At 43.6% G+C, this 22,081-nt stretch overlaps 1 protein-coding gene across 1 annotated transcript in view; it reads right to left on the bottom strand.

Moving 5' to 3' along the window:
* The window catches only part of LOC308290947 (uncharacterized protein), a gene marked incomplete at its 3' end in the record, with an annotated part of 25,263 nt that extends 3,568 nt beyond the window's left edge, over positions 1-21,695 (bottom strand). The window contains exons 1-12 of the mRNA XM_080732862.1: positions 21,650-21,695; positions 20,817-20,885; positions 20,285-20,404; positions 18,783-18,851; positions 18,219-18,287; positions 14,144-14,212; positions 11,008-11,121; positions 9,719-9,787; positions 9,478-9,546; positions 9,292-9,357; positions 9,103-9,186; positions 8,539-8,658 (exon numbers count right to left, since the gene is read on the bottom strand). Of these exons, the coding sequence (XP_080588988.1) occupies positions 8,539-8,658; positions 9,103-9,186; positions 9,292-9,357; positions 9,478-9,546; positions 9,719-9,787; positions 11,008-11,121; positions 14,144-14,212; positions 18,219-18,287; positions 18,783-18,851; positions 20,285-20,393 (838 nt within the window). The 5' untranslated portion in view covers positions 20,394-20,404; positions 20,817-20,885; positions 21,650-21,695. The remainder of the gene's footprint in view (positions 1-8,538; positions 8,659-9,102; positions 9,187-9,291; positions 9,358-9,477; positions 9,547-9,718; positions 9,788-11,007; positions 11,122-14,143; positions 14,213-18,218; positions 18,288-18,782; positions 18,852-20,284; positions 20,405-20,816; positions 20,886-21,649) is intronic.
* Between the last annotated feature and the right edge of the window lie 386 nt (positions 21,696-22,081).

Genomic DNA, 22,081 nt, shown 5'->3' with positions numbered 1-22,081 from the left:
CAGTATGCGTGCGACTAACTAATATTTCTGATAATTCCAATTTGTTTGTTGTTTAATTAGCCGGATTGTGAATGCCCTGCATTTTTCTTTCATCTTTAGAACCACAAGTGTGTAACAAAACAGAGTGGTGATCATTTGGTGTGGGTGAAGAGAAGAAAAACATTTCATTAAAGGAGTAGTTCACCCCCAAAGTGACTTTTTTTCTATTGAACTCAAGTCTCCATGGCGTGAGTAATACATTGAAAAAAATAAGTCATTTTGGGGGTGAACTACTCCTTGAATGTCAGTTTTGTGGTGTTTTGACTGGACACCCTGAGGATATTGCCAGATAGACAGACAGACAGACAGACAGACAGACAGACAGACAGACAGACAGACAGAGAATTGTAGGCCTTGCATTTATTTGACTTGGTTCCAACAGATGGCGAAAATAGCTAATCTTCAAGATCACAATGCCTCACTGTTTGGACAAAGAGTTGAGGCGTTACATTTTGTAAAACACGGCCTTGTGAAAATAGCAGATCTACATGCTCACAACACCTCACAACGCAGGGCGGCGTGAGCATGTAGATCTGATATTTTCACAATTTCTGCCCCTAATATTTAATTTATCATTTTAAAAGTATTAAAAAGTCCTTAAATTGTCTCTTTAGAAATGTGCAGATAGCCTCTGTATACTGTTGAGTGGAAAAACAATGTTTCACATTAAGCTAAACATTTGGGACCACCCAAGATCATTTGGAGACCCCTCTAGGGGTCCCATAGTTGAACCACTGACTTATAAGGGGAGTATGGAGACCCCTCTAGGGGTCCCATAGTTGAACCACTGACTTATAAGGGGAGTATATGAGGCTGGATCCGTCTGGAACACTGCACTAGGCTCTCGCCAGCTCTGTAGCTCTCCACACTTGAACAGTTGTGTCCTTAAATTCAATTATAATAATTAACCCCTGTATATACGGGCAATAGTTTTACATGACTTTGTGTACACAGCCAATAGTTTTACATGAACATGCCTAGGCTTTAGTACTGTACTGCCTCGTATAGCCCAACAGAGCCCAGCACAGAACAGCACAGCCCACCAGAGCCCAATACAGCCCCCCAGAGCCCAACAGAGTCCAGCAAACCTAAGTCCAGCCCAGTCCTGCCGAGTAGGAGTATAGACCGGGGAAAGGGGGTAGTTAGATGACTCCACCAGGCCATTACTGTCCAGATCTGGCTTGAATAGGCCAGACCAGGGTAGACAGGACTGCACCAGACTCCACCAGGCTGCTCCAGCCAGCTCTGTAGATCCTTGCACATGCGATTAACCACTGTGTACACGGGCAATAGTTTTAAGTTTTACATGAACCCTCAGAGGGACACTGTGAGCTTATCAAGTGGTCCATGGCCGGTTCTCAAAGTGAGGTCGGGGGGCCCACAGTGTCCCTCTGAGGGGACACGGCACAGACCGTGTACACGAAGGGCAGGAGCAAGTGTTCAAGTCCCATAGAATCTATGGGAAATGTACACAGGCGTGTACAAAGTCACCAGTAGTTTTACATGAACCCTCAGAGGGACACTGTGGGCTTATCAAGTGGTCCATGGTCGGTTCTCAAAGTGAGGTCGGGGACCCTCAGAGGGACACTGTGGGCTTATCAAGTGGTCCATGGTCGGTCCTCAAAGTGAGGTCGGGGGACCCTCAGAGGGACACTGTGGGCTTATCAAGTGGTCCATGGTCGGTTCTCAAAGTGAGGTCGGGGGCCCACAGTGTCCCTCTGAGGGGACACGGCACAGACCGTGTACACGAAGGGCAGGAGCAAGTGTTCAAGTCCCATAGAATCTATGGGAAATGTACACAGGCGTGTACAAAGTCACCAGTAGTTTTACATGAACCCTCAGAGGGACACTGTGGGCTTATCAAGTGGTCCATGGTCGGTTCTCAAAGTGAGGTCGGGGGACCCTCAGAGGGACACTGTGGGCTTATCAAGTGGTCCATGGCCGGTTCTCAAAGTGAGGTCGGGGGCCCACAATGTCCCTCTGAGGGGACACGGCACAGATTGTGTACACGAAGGGCAGGAGCAAGTGTTCAAGTCCCATAGAATCTATGGGAAATGTACACAGGCGTGTACAAAGTCACCAGTAGTTTTACATGAACCCTCAGAGGGACACTGTGGGCTTATCAAGTGGTCCATGGTCGGTTCTCAAAGTGAGGTCGGGGACCCTCAGAGGGATACTGTGGGCTTATCAAGTGGTCCATGGTCGGTTCTCAAAGTGAGGTCGGGGGACCCTCAGAGGGACACTGTCGACTTATCAAGTGGTCCATGGTCGGTTCTCAACGTGAGGTCGGGGGACCCTCAGAGGGACACTGTGGGCTTATCAAGTGGTCCATGGTCGGTTCTCAAAGTGAGGTCGAGGGACCCTCAGAGGGACACCGTGGGCTTATCAAGTGGTCCATGGTCGGTTCTCAAAGTGAGATCGGGGGACCCTCAGAGGGACACTGTGGGCTTATCAAGTGGTCCATGGTCGGTTCTCAAAGTGAGGTACATCCTCAAAGTCCCTCCTTCCCAAACAAAGACGAACCAACCAAGGGTGCACAAGGCAGCGGTGTGCGATGGACTAGAAATATCCATTTAAAACTATTGGTCATGTACACACAAACTAAGGCTCCTGTACACAGTGTTTGGTCTCAATTGTGTGAGCAGCTAAAGGGCAGACAACGGCCTAGAACAACCTAATGGTGCCTATTAAGACTCTAGTACACCCTTTGGCCTCGACAAGCCTGATCATCCTACTATAGCTAGTACCCCCCTCACCAACTTTGTGCTCCCACTTGATAAGCCCAGTGTCCCTCTGAGGGTCCCCCGACCTCACTTTGAGAACCGACCATGGACCACTTGATAAGCCCATGGTGTCCCTCTGAGGGTCCCTCGACCTCACTTTGAGAACCGACCATGGACCACTTGATAAGCCCACAGTGTCCCTCTGAGGGTTCATGTAAAACTACTGGTGACTTTGTACACGCCTGTGTACATTTCCCATAGATTCTATGGGACTTGAACACTTGCTCCTGCCCTTCGTGTACACGGTCTGTGCCGTGTCCCCTCAGAGGGACACTGTGGGCCTCCCGACCTCACTTTGAGAACCGGCCATGGACCACTTGATAAGCCCACAGTGTCCCTCTGAGGGTTCATGTAAAACTTAAAACTATTGCCCGTGTACACAGTGGTTAATCGCATGTGCAAGGATCTACAGAGCTGGCTGGAGCAGCCTGGTGGAGTCTGGTGCAGTCCTGTCTACCCTGGTCTGGCCTATTCAAGCCAGATCTGGACAGTAATGGCCTGGTGGAGTCATCTAACTACCCCCTTTCCCCGGTCTATACTCCTACTCGGCAGGACTGGGCTGGACTTAGGTTTGCTGGACTCTGTTGGGCTCTGGGGGGCTGTATTGGGCTCTGGTGGGCTGTGCTGTTCTGTGCTGGGCTCTGTTGGGCTATACGAGGCAGTACAGTACTAAAGCCTAGACATGTTCATGTAAAACTATTGGCCGTGTACACAAAGTCATGTAAAACTATTGCCTGTGTACACAGTGGCTTTTTCCTTGACCTTTCGAGTTAGGAGTGTCGTAGAGACACGAGACCGGGTTTGTTGGATTCAGCGTCAAAAAGTAAGTCAGAATAAGTGTCTTTTATCCGAATGAATGTGTAATCGTGTTGGTGGCGTGCAAATTTCGTGTCTTTTTCGCAATCATAAAGGGTTCAAAGTGTCGGAGAGACACGAAACCCATTCCATCGGATCAGGCATCCTTCAAATATGAAAAGTGTTTCCTGCGTAAAACAAACAGATTTTTTTAGATTTTTTTATTGATTTTAAGGACAAAAATCCGGGTTTCGGTGTCTTTTTCGCAATCGTAAAGGGTTCAAAGTGTCGGAGAGACACGAAACCCATTCCATCAGATCGGGCATGCTTCAAATATGAAACGTGTGTCCTGCCTGAAACAAAACATATTTTTTTGATTTTTTTATTCATTTTAAGGACAAAGGGCCTGTTTTGACGCCTAAAACGACCCTTTTCCTTGACCTTTCGAGTTAGGAGTGCCGTGTACACAGGATCTACAGAGCTGGCTGGAGCATGGAGCAGCCTGGTGGAGTCTGGTGCAGTCATCTAACTACCCCCCTTCCCTGGTCTATACTCCTATTGGGCAGGACTGGGCTGGACTTAGGTTTGCTGGAGTCTATTGGGCTCTGGTAGGCTGTATTGGGCTCTGGTGGGCCGTGTTGTGCTGTGATGGGCTCTGTTGGGCTACACGAGACAGTACAGTACTAAAGCCTGAACATGTTCATGTAAAACTATTGGCTGTGTACACAAAGTCATGTAAAACTATTGCCCGTATATACAGGGGTTAATTATTATAATTGAATTTAAGGACACAACTGTTCAAGTGTGGAGAGCTACAGAGCTGGCGAGAGCCTAGTGCAGTGTTCCAGACGGATCCAGCCTCATATACTCCCCTTATAAGTCAGTGGTTCAACTATGGGACCCCTAGAGGGGTCTCCATACTCCCCTTATAAGTCAGTGGTTCAACTATGGGACCCCTAGAGGGGTCTCCAAATGATCTTGGGTGGTCCCAAATGTTTAGCTTAATGTGAAACATTGTTTTTCCACTCAACAGTATACAGAGGCTATCTGCACATTTCTAAAGAGACAATTTAAGGACTTTTTAATACTTTTAAAATGATAAATTAAATATTAGGGGCAGAAATTGTGAAAATATCAGATCTACATGCTCACGCCGCCCTGCGTTGTGAGGTGTTGTGAGCATGTAGATCTGCTATTTTCACAAGGCCGTGTTTTACAAAATGTAACGCCTCAACTCTTTGTCCAAACAGTGAGGCATTGTGAGCTTGAAGATTAGCTATTTTCGCTATTTCGCTATTTTTGCACTGATCTGAAACATTCTCTCCCAGTGAACTTGACTGACCAGGGAACAAAGACAGACTGGTGCCACTCATCAAGCAGAAGCCACTGATCAAAAGAAGGCACTAATTGACCACACCTGGCTTGGTGGCCTGAGTGGTGTAGTATAGTGTGTTGACAGCAAGGCTTATGCAGGCCAACCTACTCTGTCCCTGGCATGTGCGAGGTGCTTGTAGATCTGTGAGGTGCTTGTAGATCTGCTGTATTGGGTTTTTTAACTAGTTTGAAGTGTTGGTGCCGTGCTGTGACAGCTTGAAGCAGGGATGGCTCCCCACAAACCCAATTGTGATGAAAAATATGTGAAAGTGTGTGAAAGACAACTGACTTTTATGTAAACCATACTATATGGACAGTTTGTTCTGCATGTCACTATGCTGGAAAGTGTCCTAATCGGGAGATAAGCCCTGGGGGTCCCTGGAGGGGTGGAGGTTGTGGATTGGCAGGCAAGGAGTGTGTGTGCAAAGTTTGGCATTGAGTAATATGCTGGCTGTGTACACATGTTCACAGCGGCGTCAGTTCAGGAAAGGCTAAGGTATGGCAACATGACTGGTGTCTTGCAAGACACCAATCATGTTGCCATACCTTAGCAACAGGCACGATGAAAAGTACATTTAATTATTTCCCCCCTGTAGCCAACGTATGGATAAGCCCACAGTGTCCCTCTGAGGGTCCCCCGACCTCACTTTGAGAACCACCACGGACCACTTGATAAGCCCACAGTGTCCCTCTGAGGGTTCATGTAAAACTACTGGTCGTGGACACCACCTAGGGCCTGTGTACATATGGCTCTCTGCTGCCCCCCATTAAGAAACTATAGACGGCACAGACCGTGTACACGAAGGGCAGGAGCAAGTGGTCAAGTCCCATAGAATCTATGGGAAATGTACGAAGTCGTGTACAAAGTCACCGGTTGGTCCACGAGCCATAGTTTTTTCCATTGTAGCTCCCTACAGTGTACACGACTTTGATTATTATAATTATTTTACAAAAAAAACATGGGCTTCATTTTCAGAATAAATTATTTTGTACTAATATATGTTTTAATTGTTTATCCATTCTATGCAGCTCAACTCTGATGAGTTTATCCGAAGTGTTCCTCTCATCGCATCTGCGCTGGACCCCTGACACTTTCGCCAGCACAAAGAGTCTAAGTTACAACTAAATTGCATGAAATGGCAAAAGATGTGGATTCTGCAACAAGTGCAACAAGCAGTGGAGCGGAGGCCACTACTGCTGCTGGAGATGACGACGATGATGACGACACAGTGTGTGAGTGAGGGAGACCACCTTTACGCACAGATGACAACGCGAACAACAGTGCAATGCGACTGCTCCTTGGACATAATTACGCTACGTCCTCGGACAGTGGGTCAGCAAACAAAGTGGAGAGCTACTTAAGAGAATTCTGCTGACTTGGTAGTAAAATGGTAAATGGTGCATTTATATTGCACTTTTATCCAAGGCACTTTATAGACCTTTTCTCCGCAGCTAATTTGACAATTCACCGTTTGTCAGCCTTCTGATTGGTCCATGAGACTCCCTGACTGGCCAACCAGAAAAATACATTCACTTTTTGCAAGCGGGGGTGGAGTTCTGCAGTCGGAGAAAGTGGGAGCCGTCTTTCACCGGCTGTCCGCACTGCGGAGCACGGCCAGGCACTCGCGACCATAGCGTTTGCGATCATTGTAATGAATAAGCTTCAACAGACTAGTTCACATGGACCTTATCAATGGTCTAACTTGTTACGTTTGGGTACATATATTTTAAATGGGCAGAATTACGAAAAGCCAGCCTATTATGTGAGGAGATGTTGGAGGAGAACAGATTATAGTTCTCCTCTTCCTACCCAAGATGCAATGCGCGATTTCTATTCTCTCTCTGATCCAGAGGATTAAACTAATTAAAACATATATTTTCGGGGGGAAATTACTCTTTTGCTATGTAATTACTGTACCTTTTTCTTCCCTTTTTATTAATATCACGTAGATGTGTTTTTTTTGGTACTTTATATAGCTGTAATGAGGCTATGAAGGAAAAAAAAATCCCATCCACTTCCACTATAAAAGAATCTGCAATAGTGATTCTGTCCCACTGGGATTAAACAAATTAAAACATATATTTTCGGGGAAACCCCCTGTTTTGCAATGTAACTACTGTACCTTTGTCTTCCCTTTTTATTAATATCACCTAGATGTTTTTCCTTTGGTACTTTATATAGCTGTAATGAGGCTATGAAAAAATAAAAAATCCCATTCACTGCCACTATAAAAACAATCTGCCCAGGGTTAATGTCCCAGCCTAGTAACAGGGCAGAATGGGGCGGGATTTGCAAACTAGTGAATTAACAGACTGTGTACGCAACTGACACTAACTGTTTATTAACCAGATACTGCAATGCTGTCACTCCCATAACACACCAACTCCTCCAGCCTCCAGGTATCAACTAAAAACGGCAATGTTTCCCAGGCTCTGGAGTTGGATGTCGCTCATTCACTTTCTATTTTTGTTGACTCGTCGAATCTCGAGGGTCCGGTCATGCATAATTGGTTCTCAAAGTGGGTCCGGGACCCCCATGGGTCCTTGAGGGAGTTCCATGGGTCCCTAGCTAAGGTTAGGAAACAAATGGACCCTTATATGTAACTCAGAGTGTACAAATGGAACCACACTCTCAGAGTTAAATTAACATTGATTTTACAATATAAATTGGTCTCTCAGAGATAGAAATGCCATTAAATGGGGGTCTGTAGCGGCATGCATGTCAAACAGGGGGTAAAATGGTTGGGAATCACTGCTAAAGCCTTAAAAATATTATCTTATGGGGGACCTTGGAATATCTTTTGAAATGGGGGTCCGCGGGCTAATAAGTGTCAATTTGGGGGTCCTTGAAAAGTTTGAGAACCTTTGCTGCTTCACTGTCCCGCAATGAAGGAGAGAGAATCTTATCTCTATTGCATATTGTTTTGATTTTGTCAACATGTGTATATACTTAGATAGATACCTTTATTATCCCAAGGGGAGTCTGTAGGCCTAAAGGCCCATTCCCACTGGGCCAGATAACAGATAAAAAAATATATTTTTCTCCATTCAAGTGGATGGTAAGATACAGATAAAAAAAGATATCTGTCACAGATTAAAAAAAAAAACATATCTGTGACAGATATTCTTTTTATCTGTATCTTACACTTTGTATCTGGAGAAAGATTTTTTTTATCTGTTATCTGGCCCAGTGGGAATGGGCCTTAATGGATATAAAACCCTTGTTCTCCCTCTTTTTAAATGTAACTGTCCTATTGTAGCCTACAGTTTATTTAAAGTAATCGGACCCCTATTACTTATTCTGTAATTAGATTTGAATAAGCCATGACTTGACATGAATTGATGCAAGGACGCAGTATACACTCGTGCACTTGTCATGTTGCTCAGCAGTGCTCAGAAGGTTGGAGTGTTTGCTCAGACCGATGAAAATTTCGAGGGAACATGGTGTGTGTGTGTACATTTTATTGTAACAAAAACAACTTTATTGTTTAAGAAAGAAAGAAAGAAAGAAAGAAAGAAAGAAAGAGAGAAAGAAAGAAAGACATACTTAGGTCCTGGTGGTCTTCCACTTCCACTTCAACTTCAGCTGGTTCCTGTTTAATAGAAACATCGATAGCCGTCACAGGAGAACTCATCTTCACCTGCTGGCTGGACATTACAGATTGGTCTGGAATAGAGAGAAATGTGGTGCATTAATACAGTGCCTTTATTATTATTATTATTTTAAGTCTAGAATCAAGCCATCTAGGACCATGATAAAACCGTTGATTCGGTGAAGGAGAAGAAAAGGTAAAATAAAGAAAAACAAACAAACAAAGAAACACACACATATATAAGTATACTCTTTGAATGTTCTCTCTTGGTCAACACTAATGAGGGCATGATTGGTTCTGTAATACTGGTTCTGTGTGCAAGTGTCTAGTCAGTAACCCCAAAGAACAGAATAGAACCTATAGGGGTCAGACTTGGGTGTGTACCCTGATGGCTACTAGCACAAAGGACTGACCAAATCATGTTGTGCTGACCCAGGGAGGATGTTGATACAGTAAATGGCAATTTGTGTCAGGGAATACAATGGCGTGGGGGGTAATAGGATGACGTGCATAGTTACCTGAGGTTGAAGGCTGTTGCAGTGAACTTGTGTGTGTTTGAGTGTGGACTGTGTGGCACTGTGTGTCACTGCGGCTGTGCACAGCTGGAAATTGATATGGCAATTGTGACTTTGTTAGTCTTCTGTAGGTTTTGTTGGAAGGCTGTGCTGTGATTTTGACACTTGAGAGCGTGAATGGAAAGTAGTCACCTGTGTTTTGGGGTGACTCCAATGATGTGTGACTCATTCTGTTGAGACTGTTGTCATGGTGTTCAGCTGAGAAGCAAAGACAGTTGGGTTTGTCAAGTAATGTCTTAAATTAGCAATGTGATGTGCACAGTGCAAGTGTTATAGTAAGTATAATAGTAATGTAAAAAACACGAGTACTTATTGTACCTGAGATGTAGGGTGTCTCTAATGACCGTTTCCTCTGACGTGCCATTCGGGCCTTTTCAAGACGTTGAACTGAGAAATGAAGAGATGGATGTGAGGTCCTTGTGAGCAGCAATGATATGTATATGTAATCTATGTAAGAAGTAATGTGTGGTGTTGTTGTATTTGTATAGAGGTAATAAATGTGAAGATGTCAGTGTATTGAAGGCAATGTATAACAGAGTCAATGGGAAAGTATAGTCACCTCTGGCGTCTGCAGTTTCCAATGAGCGTTTGTGTCTTGCTGCCTTGCTTAGTTTCTCCAACCGTTGAGCTGAAAAGTTAAGACATTGTGATGTGAGGTACTTGTATGAACAGTATGATATATAGTATACGTAATCTATGTAAAAAGTAATGTATGTTCGTGTTATTGTGTTGATTTAGTAAATATCATTAAATGGTGATGGGTTTTTGGATTAATTCCCATATTTGTAATTCCTTTAGAAAGTTATCCTTTCACAGAAGACTCAGCTTCCACCCACAGTGTAAAATCACAGTTAGAGTCAGAGTCCAAGAAAGGAGACCACACCAGTGTACGTCGGTTTGAAATAATTGTAATAACAGGATAGTTCAGAGTTCAACGTACAGTACAGCAATTCACCCATAGTGCCTTCTGGTCTAATAGACAGTTGACATGATTTTATATAGTTACTGTAAGACAGTAGGATGGGTCCTGTCGTGATGATGTAATATCGTGACCAGTGATCACCTAAAAGGGCTGTGATGACCTTTATCAGTGGACAGAACACAACAGAGTTGTTGACATGGTCTAATATTGTTGTTGACAGCTTCCTGCCGTCACCTGCTTCACTGTCCCGCAATGAAGGAGAGAATCTTATCTCTATTGCATATTGTTTTGATTTTGTCAACATGTGTATATACTTAGATAGATACCTTTATTATCCCAAGGGGAGTCTGTAGGCCTAAAGGCCCATTCCCACTGGGCCAGATAACAGATAAAAAAAAATCTCTTTCTCCAGATATAAAAAATCTTTTTCTCCATTCAAGTGGATGGTAAGATACAGATAAAAAAAAATTATCTGTCACAGATAAAAAAAAAAAAAAACATATCTGTAACTGTATCTTACCATCCACTTTGTATCTGGAGAAAGATTTTTTTATCTGTTATCTGGCCCAGTGGGAATGGGCCTTAATTGATATAAAACCCTTGTTCTACCTCTTTTTAAATGTAACTGTCCTATTGTAGCCTATTGTAGCCTACAGTTTATTTAAAGTAATCGGACCCCTATTACTTATTCTGTAATTAGATTTGAATAAGCCATGACTTGACATGAATTGATGCAAGGACGCAGTATACACTCGTGCACTTGTCATGTTGCTCAGCAGTGCTCAAGTTGTGCTCAGAAGTTTGGAGTGTTTGCTCAGACCGATGAAAATTTCGAGGGAACATTGGTGTGTGTGTGTGTACATTTAATTGTAACAAAAACAACTTTATTGTTTAAGAAAGAAAGAAAGAAAGAAAGAAAGACATACTTAGGTCCTGGTGGTCTTCCACTTCAACTTCAGCCGGTTCCTGTTTAATAGAAACATTGATAGCTGTCCCAGGAGAAGTCATCTTCACCTGCTGGCTGGACATTACAGATTGGTCTGGAATAGAGAGAAATGTGGTGCATTAATATAGTGCCTTTATTATTATTATTATTTTAAGCCTAGAATCAAGCCATCCAGGACCATGATGAAATGTGATTATAATTACATCTAACGATGCTTCTCCATTCACGTTTGGTGAATGTAGCCTTGGCCAGGAAAATTTGATGTCTTCAGGTGGTAACCATCGATCATAGGTGGTGTTTCGACCCGCAAACCACAACACCCTCCTGATGGCCGGGTCGGCAGTGGTGGCCAAATCACTGCCCATCTCCTCCTCCTGACCAAGGCTAAACTCCCCTCTCCTGCTCTATTTTTTTCCCAACAAGAGGCTTCTCTGGGGAGGTATTGGGTGGGTCCCTCCTGAGGTCTTGAGGTGACACAGGTGCGTAGAGTTCTCCAGTACTGTGGGGTTATTCCTGCCTGGAGTTCTCTTTCGTCTCACCAACTCACCAACCAAGTTGTGCGCTGCACCTGTGACCCCTCTTCTCCACACTTGGTCCTGGCTTGATGTATTTTTACCTTTTGTGTTCCTGCAGATGTTCTCGCAGTGACACTTTACTTCCAATTTCTCCCCAGCTGATGTTGTTTAGGTGAGCCATCTCGTTAGCTGTGATTAGTTAAGGGCTGTTACCGTTATGTTTGTATTGTTGAGTCTCACATACTCCCCCCCTCTCGGGAGACTCTGAGGGTATCTGAATAAATGTCTGTAGCTTGAGTTGGTGCCCTCTCGCGAGTGCTGTGCATGAGGTTGCTAACCTCATACACCCACGCCAGGCTCTTCCTGGTGGTCATCTGTCTCTCCAGCGTCACCAATCTTCCTCGGTTTCCATCCAGACTTTCCTGGAAGTCACTGGTTGCCCAGAGTTCTATGATTATAATTACATCTAACGATGCTTCTCCTCCATTCACGTTTGGTGAATGTAGCCTTGGCCAGGAAAATTTGATGTCTTCAGGTGGTAACCATCGATCATAGGTGGTGTTTCGACCCGCAAACCACAACACCCTCCTGATGGCCGGGTCGGCAGTGGTGGCCAAATCACTGCCCATCTCCTCCTCCTGACCAAGGCTAAACTCCCCTCTCCTGCTCTATTTTTTTCCCAACAAGAGGCTTCTCTGGGGAGGTATTGGGTGGGTCCCTCCTGAGGTCTTGAGGTGACACAGGTGCGTAGAGTTCTCCAGTACTGTGGGGTTATTCCTGCCTGGAGTTCTCTTTCGTCTCACCAACTCACCAACCAAGTTGTGCGCTGCACCTGTGACCCCTCTTCTCCACACTTGGTCCTGGCTTGATGTATTTTTACCTTTTGTGTTCCTGCAGATGTTCTCGCAGTGACACTTTACTTCCAATTTCTCCCCAGCTGATGTTGTTTAGGTGAGCCATCTCGTTAGCTGTGATTAGTTAAGGGCTGTTACCGTTATGTTTGTATTGTTGAGTCTCACATACTCCCCCCCTCTCGGGAGACTCTGAGGGTATCTGAATAAATGTCTGTAGCTTGAGTTGGTGCCCTCTCGCGAGTGCTGTGCATGAGGTTGCTAACCTCATACACCCACGCCAGGCTCTTCCTGGTGGTCATCTGTCTCTCCAGCGTCACCGATCTTCCTCGGTTTCCATCCAGACTTTCCTGGAAGTCACTGGTTGCCCAGAGTTCTATGATTATAATTACATCTAACGATGCTTCTCCTCCATTCACGTTTGGTGAATGTAGCCTTGGCCAGGAAAATTTGATGTCTTCAGGTGGTAACCATCGATCATAGGTGGTGTTTCGACCCACAAACCACAACACCCTCCTGATGGCCGGGTCGGCAGTGGTGGCCAAATCACTGCCCATCTCCTCCTCCTGACCAAGGCTAAACTCCCCTCTCCTGCTCTATTTTTTTCCCCAACAAGAGGCTTCTCTGGGGAGGTATTGGGTGGGTCCCTCCTGAGGTCTTGAGGTGACACAGGCGCGTAGAGTTCTCCAGTACTGTGGGGTTATTCCTGCCTGGAGTTCTCTTTCGTCTCACCAACTCACCAACCAAGTTGTGCGCTGCACCTGTGACCCCTCTTCTCCACACTTGGTCCTGGCTTGATGTATTTTTACCTTTTGTGTTCCTGCAGATGTTCTCGCAGTGACACTTTACTTCCAATTTCTCCCCAGCTGATGTTGTTTAGGTGAGCCATCTCGTTAGCTGTGATTAGTTAAGGGCTGTTACCGTTATGTTTGTATTGTTGAGTCTCACATACTCCCCCCCTCTCGGGAGACTCTGAGGGTATCTGAATAAATGTCTGTAGCTTGAGTTGGTGCCCTCTCGCGAGTGCTGTGCATGAGGTTGCTAACCTCATACACCCACGCCAGGCTCTTCCTGGTGGTCATCTGTCTCTCCAGCGTCACCGATCTTCCTCGGTTTCCATCCAGACTTTCCTGGAAGTCACTGGTTGCCCAGAGTTCTATGATTATAATTACATCTAACGATGCTTCTCCTCCATTCACGTTTGGTGAATGTAGCCTTGGCCAGGAAAATTTGATGTCTTCAGGTGGTAACCATCGATCATAGGTGGTGTTTCGACCCGCAAACCACAACACCCTCCTGATGGCCGGGTCGGCAGTGGTGGCCAAATCACTGCCCATCTCCTCCTCCTGACCAAGGCTAAACTCCCCTCTCCTGCTCTATTTTTTTTCCCAACAAGAGGCTTCTCTGGGGAGGTATTGGGTGGGTCCCTCCTGAGGTCTTGAGGTACGTAATCTATGTAAGCAGTAATGTGTATTTGTGTTTATGTAGTCAAAATTAATGTCAATGTAGTGAAGGCAATGTATTAAATGGTTAATGGGGAAACCTGATTAATTACCTCTCGCATCTAGCGACTCCACTGAGTATGTCTGGCGTCGTTTCGAGGTGAAGATAGTTGGATGTGAGGTACTGTACGTGAGTTTTCAGTAACAATGTATATGTAAGAACTGAAGTGTGCTGGTGTTTTTTTATTGATGTAACAGATGTGAATATGTCATTGTAGTGAGTATTACAGTCGTCGGAAAAACAGTACCTTTGGCTTCTGCAGTTTCCAATGAGCGGCGCTGTCTGTCTGCCTGTCGTCGTTTTTCCAGCCGTTCAGCTGAGAAGTGTAGATAGTTGGATAATTAATATATATTAATTAATTAATATAGTGCCTTTATTATTATTATTATTTTAAGCCTAGAATCAAGCCATCGAGGACCATGATAAAACCGTTGATTCGGTGAAGGAGAAGAAAAGGTAAAATAAAGAAAAACAAACAAACAAACACACACACACACACACACACAGGGTTGTTAGGGTTACTTTTAAAAAGGAATCCCCTACAGTTACAAGTTACTTGCAAAGAAAATGTAGTCAGTAACGTAATCTGATTATCACAATTTAAAAAGTAACTGCTAGTTACTTTCAGTTACTTTTGGATTACTTTTTAGCAAAACTCTATTTAATTAAATAAAACAAGTTTTACCATTGATAACTAGACAAGAATATTGAGCCTATGAAATTAGGAAAAGGACAACAGAATTTTACTTAAACAAAGTGGCAGTACTTTACGTTGATTCGACTTGATTATTATTGTTTGGCGTTATAACTTATTTGTAAAATTGATGAGGGCAAGGGGAGAATGTAATCCAGCATGTAACCCCCATCATTCAGATCCGTTACTGTAATCCAGATTACACATTTTAAAATGTAACCTGAGACTTTACAAGTTACCAGTTTTTTGTAATCTGATTACGTAATCCCGTTACATGTAATCCGTTACTTAACAACCCTGCACACACACACACACACACACACACACACACACACACACACACACACACACACACACACACACACACACACACACACACACACACTCTTTGAATGTTCTCTCTTGGTCAACACTTCTTCTGTAATACTCTGTGTGCAAGTGTGCCAGAGAGACTAGCAGAAGTCAGTAATCCCAAAGAACTAAATATAACCTATGGGGGTCAGACTTGGTTGTGTACCCTGATGGCTACTGGCACAAAGGACTGACCAAATCATGTTGTGCTGACCTTGGGAGGATCAATATGTGGCTGACTGTGCTCCTCATCCCCACTAGCACATCATAGAACAGATGTGAGATAGAGCCTTTTTTGAGCGGTGGTCACACCGTCTCCATAGCGTGGCCGTGTGTGTGTGTGTGTGTGTCTGTCTGTATGTAGCCTGAGGAATGTGTAGCCTGAGGAATGTGTAGCCTGAGGAATGTGTAGCCTGAATACCACTGAGTGACCAGAGAGGTTGAGCATCAACTGCAATACACACACACACACACACACACACACACACACACACACACACACACACACACACACACACACACACACACACACACACAGGCCCCCCCCACCACCACCACCGCTCAGTTCACACGGGTGTGATTTTTAAATTACGGACAGCCATGAACCCTTTAGTGCAGGGGCCACTTTTCAGGCCAGGGACCCCCAAACTGATGGTGTATTATTATTACTATTATTATTATTTATTGTTATTTCAACATATCAAGACAAGCTCAAACGTGTAGGTAGGAGATAAGGGGACTGGTGTGATGTCACACCAGGGCGGTAGGAACTGTAGTGTGGTGAGGTTGTTGTATTGATGTAACTAGAGGTTCGCGGCCCTTCGGGCCGCTCACATCTAGAGATCGCGCCTGCTTTGCAGGCGCTCACAGCTACGTTGCAGCAGTGATCCACCCACATCCATCCATCCATCCATCCACATCCATCCATCCATCCACACATCCATCCATCCATCCACATCCATCAATCCACATCCATCCATCCATCCATCCATCCATCCATCCATCCACACATCCATCCATCCACATCCATCCATCCATCCATCCACATCCATCCATCCATCCATCCACATCCATCCATCCATCCATCCATGCATCCAACCACATCCATCCATCCATCCATCCACATCCATCCATCCATGCATCCATCCATCCACATCCACCCATCCACATCCATCCATCCATCCACATCCATCACATCCATCCATGCATCCATCCATCCACATCCATCCATCCATCCACATCCATCCATCCATCTGTCTGTCTGTCTGTCTGTCTGTCCATCCATCCATCCATCCATCCACATCCATCCATCCACATCCATCCACATCCATCCATCCATCCATCCACATCCATCCACCCATCCACATCCATCCATCCACATCCATCCATTCGCATCCATCCATCCATCCATCCATGCATCCATCCATCCATCCATCCATCCACATCCATGCATCGATCCATCCATCCATCCATCCATCCATCCATCCACATCCATCCATCCATCCATCCATCCATCCATCCATCCATGCATCCATCCACATCCATCCATCCACTTACTGTACTGTACTTTACTGTACTCTACTGTACTGTACTTTACTGTACTCTACTGTACTCTACTGTACCTTACTGTACTGTACTTTAATGTACTCTACTGTACCTTACTGTACTGTACTTTAATGTACTCTACTGTACCTTACTGTACTGTACTTTAATGTACTCTACTGTACCTTACTGTACTGTACTCTACTGTACCTTACTGTATTGTACTTTGTACATTAATGTACTTTAATGTACTCTACTGTACTCTACTTTACCTTACTGTCCTGTACTTTAATGTACTCTACTGTACCTTACTTTACCTTACTGTACTTTAATGTACTCTACTGTACTCTACTTTACCTTACTGTACTGTACTTTAATGTACTCTACTGTACTCTACTTTACCTTACTGTCCTGTACTCTACTGTGCTCTACTTTACCTTACTGTACTTTGCTGTACTCTACTGTACTCTACTTTACCTTACTGTACTTTGCTGTACTCTACTGTACTCTACTTTACCTTACTGTACTTTGCTGTACACTACTGTACCTGACTGTACCGTATTGTACTGTACTGTACTTTGCTGTACTGTACTGTACTGTACCGTATTGCACTGTACTCTACTTTACCTTACTGTACTTTGCTTTACTCTACTGTACCTGACTGTACCGTATTGTACTGTACTGTACTTTGCTGTACTGTACTGTACTGTACCGTATTGCACTGTACTCTACTTTACCTTACTGTACTTTGCTTTACTCTACTGTACCTGACTGTACCGTATTGTACTGTACTTTGCTGTACTCTACTGTACCTTGCTGTACCGTATTGTACTGTACTATGCTGTACCTTGCTGTACTGTATCTTACTGTACTGTAATCTACTGTATCTTACTGTACCGTATTGTACTGTACTCTACTTTACCTTACCTTACTGTACTTTGCTTTACTCTACTGTACCTGACTGTACCGTATTGTACTGTACTTTGCTGTACTCTACTGTACCTTGCTGTACCGTATTGTACTGTACTTTGCTGTACTCTACTGTACCTTGCTGTACCGTATTGTACTGTACTATGCTGTACCTTGCTGTACTGTATCTTACTGTACTGTAATCTACTGTATCTTACTCTACTGTACCTGACTGTACCGTATTGTACTGTACTTTGCTGTACTCTACTGTACCTTGCTGTACCGTATTGTACTGTACTTTGCTGTACTCTACTGTACCTTGCTGTACCGTATTGTACTGTACTATGCTGTACCTTGCTGTACTGTATCTTACTGTACTGTAATCTACTGTATCTTACTGTACCTCTCTCTCTCTCTCTCTCTCTCTCTCTCTCTCTCTCTCTCTTTCTCTCTCTCTCTCTTCTCTCTCTCCTCTCTCTCTCTCTCTAACCCCCCCCCTTCCCTCTTGAAACCCGATACTCTTGTGACCATGATGACAAACTCACTCTACAGAGGATTGCGCAATAGGTATTGCGAAATAAGCATACAAACACAAACTGTACGGTAAATATGCATTTTGAAAAGATGACACTAAGTGGATTACGTTCAGCATAGCATGCAGTATATATTTCTGTAATAATGGTGACTTCCAACACGACCGAATGTCGGGAACCGCCGAACAGAATCCGTCTTTGGCCGTTTTGAGTTGGTGTGGCTGAGATAAATGTGAATATGTCATTGTAGTGAAAGCAATGTATTACAGAGTTGATGGGAAAACAGTAGTTACATGTGGCCTCTGCGGTTTCCAATGAGTGCCTCTGTCTCTGTGCCTGCTGTTGTTTTTCCAGCCGTTGAGCTGAGAAGTGTAGATAGTTGGAATGAGGTACTTTAATGAGCAGTAATAATATATACTGCACGTAATCTATGTGTGTTTGTGTTATTGTGTTGATGTGGTCAATATCAATGTCAAAGTAGTGAAGGCAATGTATTAAATGGTTAATGGTAAAACAGTATTGTGTGTTTGTGTTATTGTGTTTATGTAATAAATATCAATGTCAATGCAGTGAAAGCAATGTGTTACAGAGTTGATGGGAAAACAGTAGTAACCTGTGGCCTCTGCAGTTTCCAATGAGCGCCTCTGTCTCTGTGCCTGCCGTTGTTTTTCCAGCCGTTGAGCTGAGAAGTGTAGATAGTTGGAAGTGAGGTACTTTAATGAGCAGTAATGTTACATACTGTACTTCATGTATGTAAGCAGTTATGTGTGTTTGTGTTATTCTGTTGATGTAATAAATATCAATGTCAAACTAGTGAAGGCAATGTATTAAATGGTTAATGGGAAAACAGTAGTTACCTGTGGCCTCTGCAGTTTCCAATGAGCGTCGGCGTATCTGTGCCTGCCGTCGTTTCTCCAGCCGTTGAGCTGAGAAGTGTAGACAGTTGGAAGTGAGGTACTTTAATGAGCAGTAATGATATATACATAATCTATGTAAGCAGTAATGTGTGTTTGTGTTGATGTAGCACATATCAATGTCAATGTAGTGAAGGCAATGTATTAAATGGTTAACGTGGCATCTGCCGACTCCATTGAGCGTGCCTGCCGTAGTTTCTCCAGCCGTTGAGCTGAGAAGTGGAGATAGATATGATGTACTTTAACGAGAAGTAATGAAATATATGTAATGTAAGAGATAATGTGTGCTGTTAACCCAGCCCAGCCCTAACAAGTAGCATCAGTTTAGGCCCAAAGCCCTAAAAAGCCTGAGCGAATAAAAAATAAATGAAATGATAGCTGGATGCGAGGTACTTAAATGAGCAGTTATGAGTGGAAGCTGCACTGAGCTGAGGGAGTTCCATGGGTCCCCAGCTAAGGTTAGGAAACAAATGGACCCTTATATGTAACTCAGAGTGTACAAATGGAACCACACTCTCAGAGTTAAATTAACATTGATTTTACAATATAAATTGGTCTCTCAGAGATAGAAATGCCATTAAATGGGGGTCTGTAGCCTAATGCATGTCAAACAGGGGGTCCTTGACATTAAAATGGTTGGGAATCACTGCTAAAGCCTTAAAAATATTATCTTATCGGGGACCTTGGAATATCTTTTGAAATGGGGGTCCGTGGGCTAATAAGTGTCAATTTGGGGGTCCTTGAAAAGTTTGAGAACCTTTGCTGCTTCACTGTCCCGCAATGAAGGAGAGAATCTTATCTCTATTGCATATTGTTTTGATTTTGTCAACATGTGTATATACTTAGATAGATACCTTTATTATCCCAAGGGGAGTCTGTAGGCCTAAAGGCCCATTCCCACTGGGCCAGATAACAGATAAAAGAAATCTCTTTCTCCAGATATAAAAAATCTTTTTCTCCATTCAAGTGGATGGTAAGATACAGATTAAAAAAAATATCTGTCACAGATAAAAAAAAAAAAAACATATCTGTATCTGTATCTTACCATCCACTTTGTATCTGGAGAAAGATTTTTTTATCTGTTATCTGGCCCAGTGGGAATGGGCCTTAATTGATATAAAACCCTTGTTCTCCCTCTTTTTAAATGTAACTGTCCTATTGTAGCCTACAGTTTATTTAAAGTAATCGGACCCCTATTACTTATTCTGTAATTAGATTTGAATAAGCCATAACTTGACATGAATTGATGCAAGGACGCAGTATACACTCGTGCACTTGTCATGTTGCTCAGCAGTGCTCAAGTTGTGCTCAGAAGGTTGGAGTGTTTGCTCAGACCGATGAAAATTTCGAGGGAACATTGGTGTGTGTGTGTGTACATTTAATTGTAACAAAAACAACTTTATTGTTTAAGAAAGAAAGAAAGAAAGAAAGAAAGAAAGACATACTTAGGTCCTGGTGGTCTTCCACTTCCACTTCAACTTCAGCCAGTTCCCGTTTAATAGAAACATTGATAGCTGTCCCAGGAGAAGTCATCTTCACCTGCTGGCTGGACATTACAGATTGGTCTGGAATAGAGAGAAATGTGGTGCATTAATATAGTGCCTTTATTATTATTATTATTTTAAGCCTAGAATCAAGCCATCCAGGACCATGATGAAATGTAATGATATGTACGTAATCTATGTAAGCAGTAATGTGTATTTGTGTTTATGTAGTCAAGATTAATGTCAATGTAGTGAAGGCAATGTATTAAATGGTTAATGGGGAAACCTGATTAATTACCTCTCGCATCTAGCGACTCCACTGAGTATGTCTGGCGTCGTTTCGAGGTGAAGATAGTTGGATGTGAGGTACTGTACGTGAGTTGTCAGTAACAATGTATATGTAAGAACTGAAGTGTGCTGGTGTTTTTTTATTGATGTAACAGATGTGAATATGTCATTGTAGTGAGTATTACAGTCGTTGGAAAAACAGTACCTTTGGCTTCTGCAGTTTCCAATGAGCGGCGCTGTCTGTCTGCCTGTCGTCGTTTTTCCAGCCGTTCAGCTGAGAAGTGTAGATAGTTGGATAATTAATATATATTAATTAATTAATATAGTGCCTTTATTATTATTATTATTTTAAGCCTAGAATCAAGCCATCCAGGACCATGATAAAACCGTTGATTCGGTGAAGGAGAAGAAAAGGTAAAATAAAGAAAAACAAACAAACACACACACACACACACACACACACACACACACACACACACACACACACACACTCTCTGAATGTTCTCTCTTGGTCAACACTTCTTCTGTAATACTCTGTGTGCAAGTGTGCCAGAGAGACTAGCAGAAGTCAGTAATCCCAAAGAACTAAATATAACCTATGGGGGTCAGACTTGGTTGTGTACCCTGATGGCTACTGGCACAAAGGACTGACCAAATCATGTTGTGCTGACCTTGGGAGGATCAATCTGTGGCTGACTGTGCTCCTCATCCCCACTAGCACATCATAGAACAGATGTGAGATAGAGCCTTTTTTAAATTACGGACAGCCACGACCCCTTTAGTGCAGGGGCCACTTTTCAGGCCAGGGACCCCCAAACTGATGGTGTATTATTATTACTATTATTATTATTTATTGTTATTTCAACATATCAAGACAAGCTCAAACATGTAGGTAGGAGATAAGGGGACTGGTGTGATGTCACACCAGGGCGGTAGGAACTGTAGTGTGGTGAGGTTGTTGTATTGATGTAATAAATGTGAATATGTCATTGTAGTGAAAGCAATGTATTACAGAGTTGATGGGAAAACAGTAGTTACCTGTGGCCTCTGCGGTTTCCAATGAGTGCCTCTGTCTCTGTGCCTGCTGTTGTTTTTCCAGCCGTTGAGCTGAGAAGTGTAGATAGTTGGAATGAGGTACTTTAATGAGCAGTAATAATATATACTGCACGTAATCTATGTGTGTTTGTGTTATTGTGTTGATGTGGTCAATATCAATGTCAAAGTAGTGAAGGCAATGTATTAAATGGTTAACTCTCCCAACGCTTTGAACGTTCACGTTCGCCCGATTGCGCAAGACCTCTCCGCCAATACGGCGCTCGTTCGGTTCGTTCGTCTGATGACTGTAAGCTGATGAGGGGTCGCGCGGCCGTCTACTGTAAACACATTTTCCGCGGTGATGGTGTAAAAAATCCATTATGCGTTAGATCAACGGAGAACAATTCACTTCCTTGTTGATTCCCTCAGGCTGTA

The sequence above is a fragment of the Nannobrachium achirus genome (assembly GCF_963921795.1).
Source record: "Nannobrachium achirus genome assembly, chromosome: 9".
Taxonomy (NCBI): domain Eukaryota; kingdom Metazoa; phylum Chordata; class Actinopteri; order Myctophiformes; family Myctophidae; genus Nannobrachium; species Nannobrachium achirus.
Note: the sequence above shows the minus strand (reverse complement) of the source record. Positions and strands in the feature narration are given on the sequence as shown.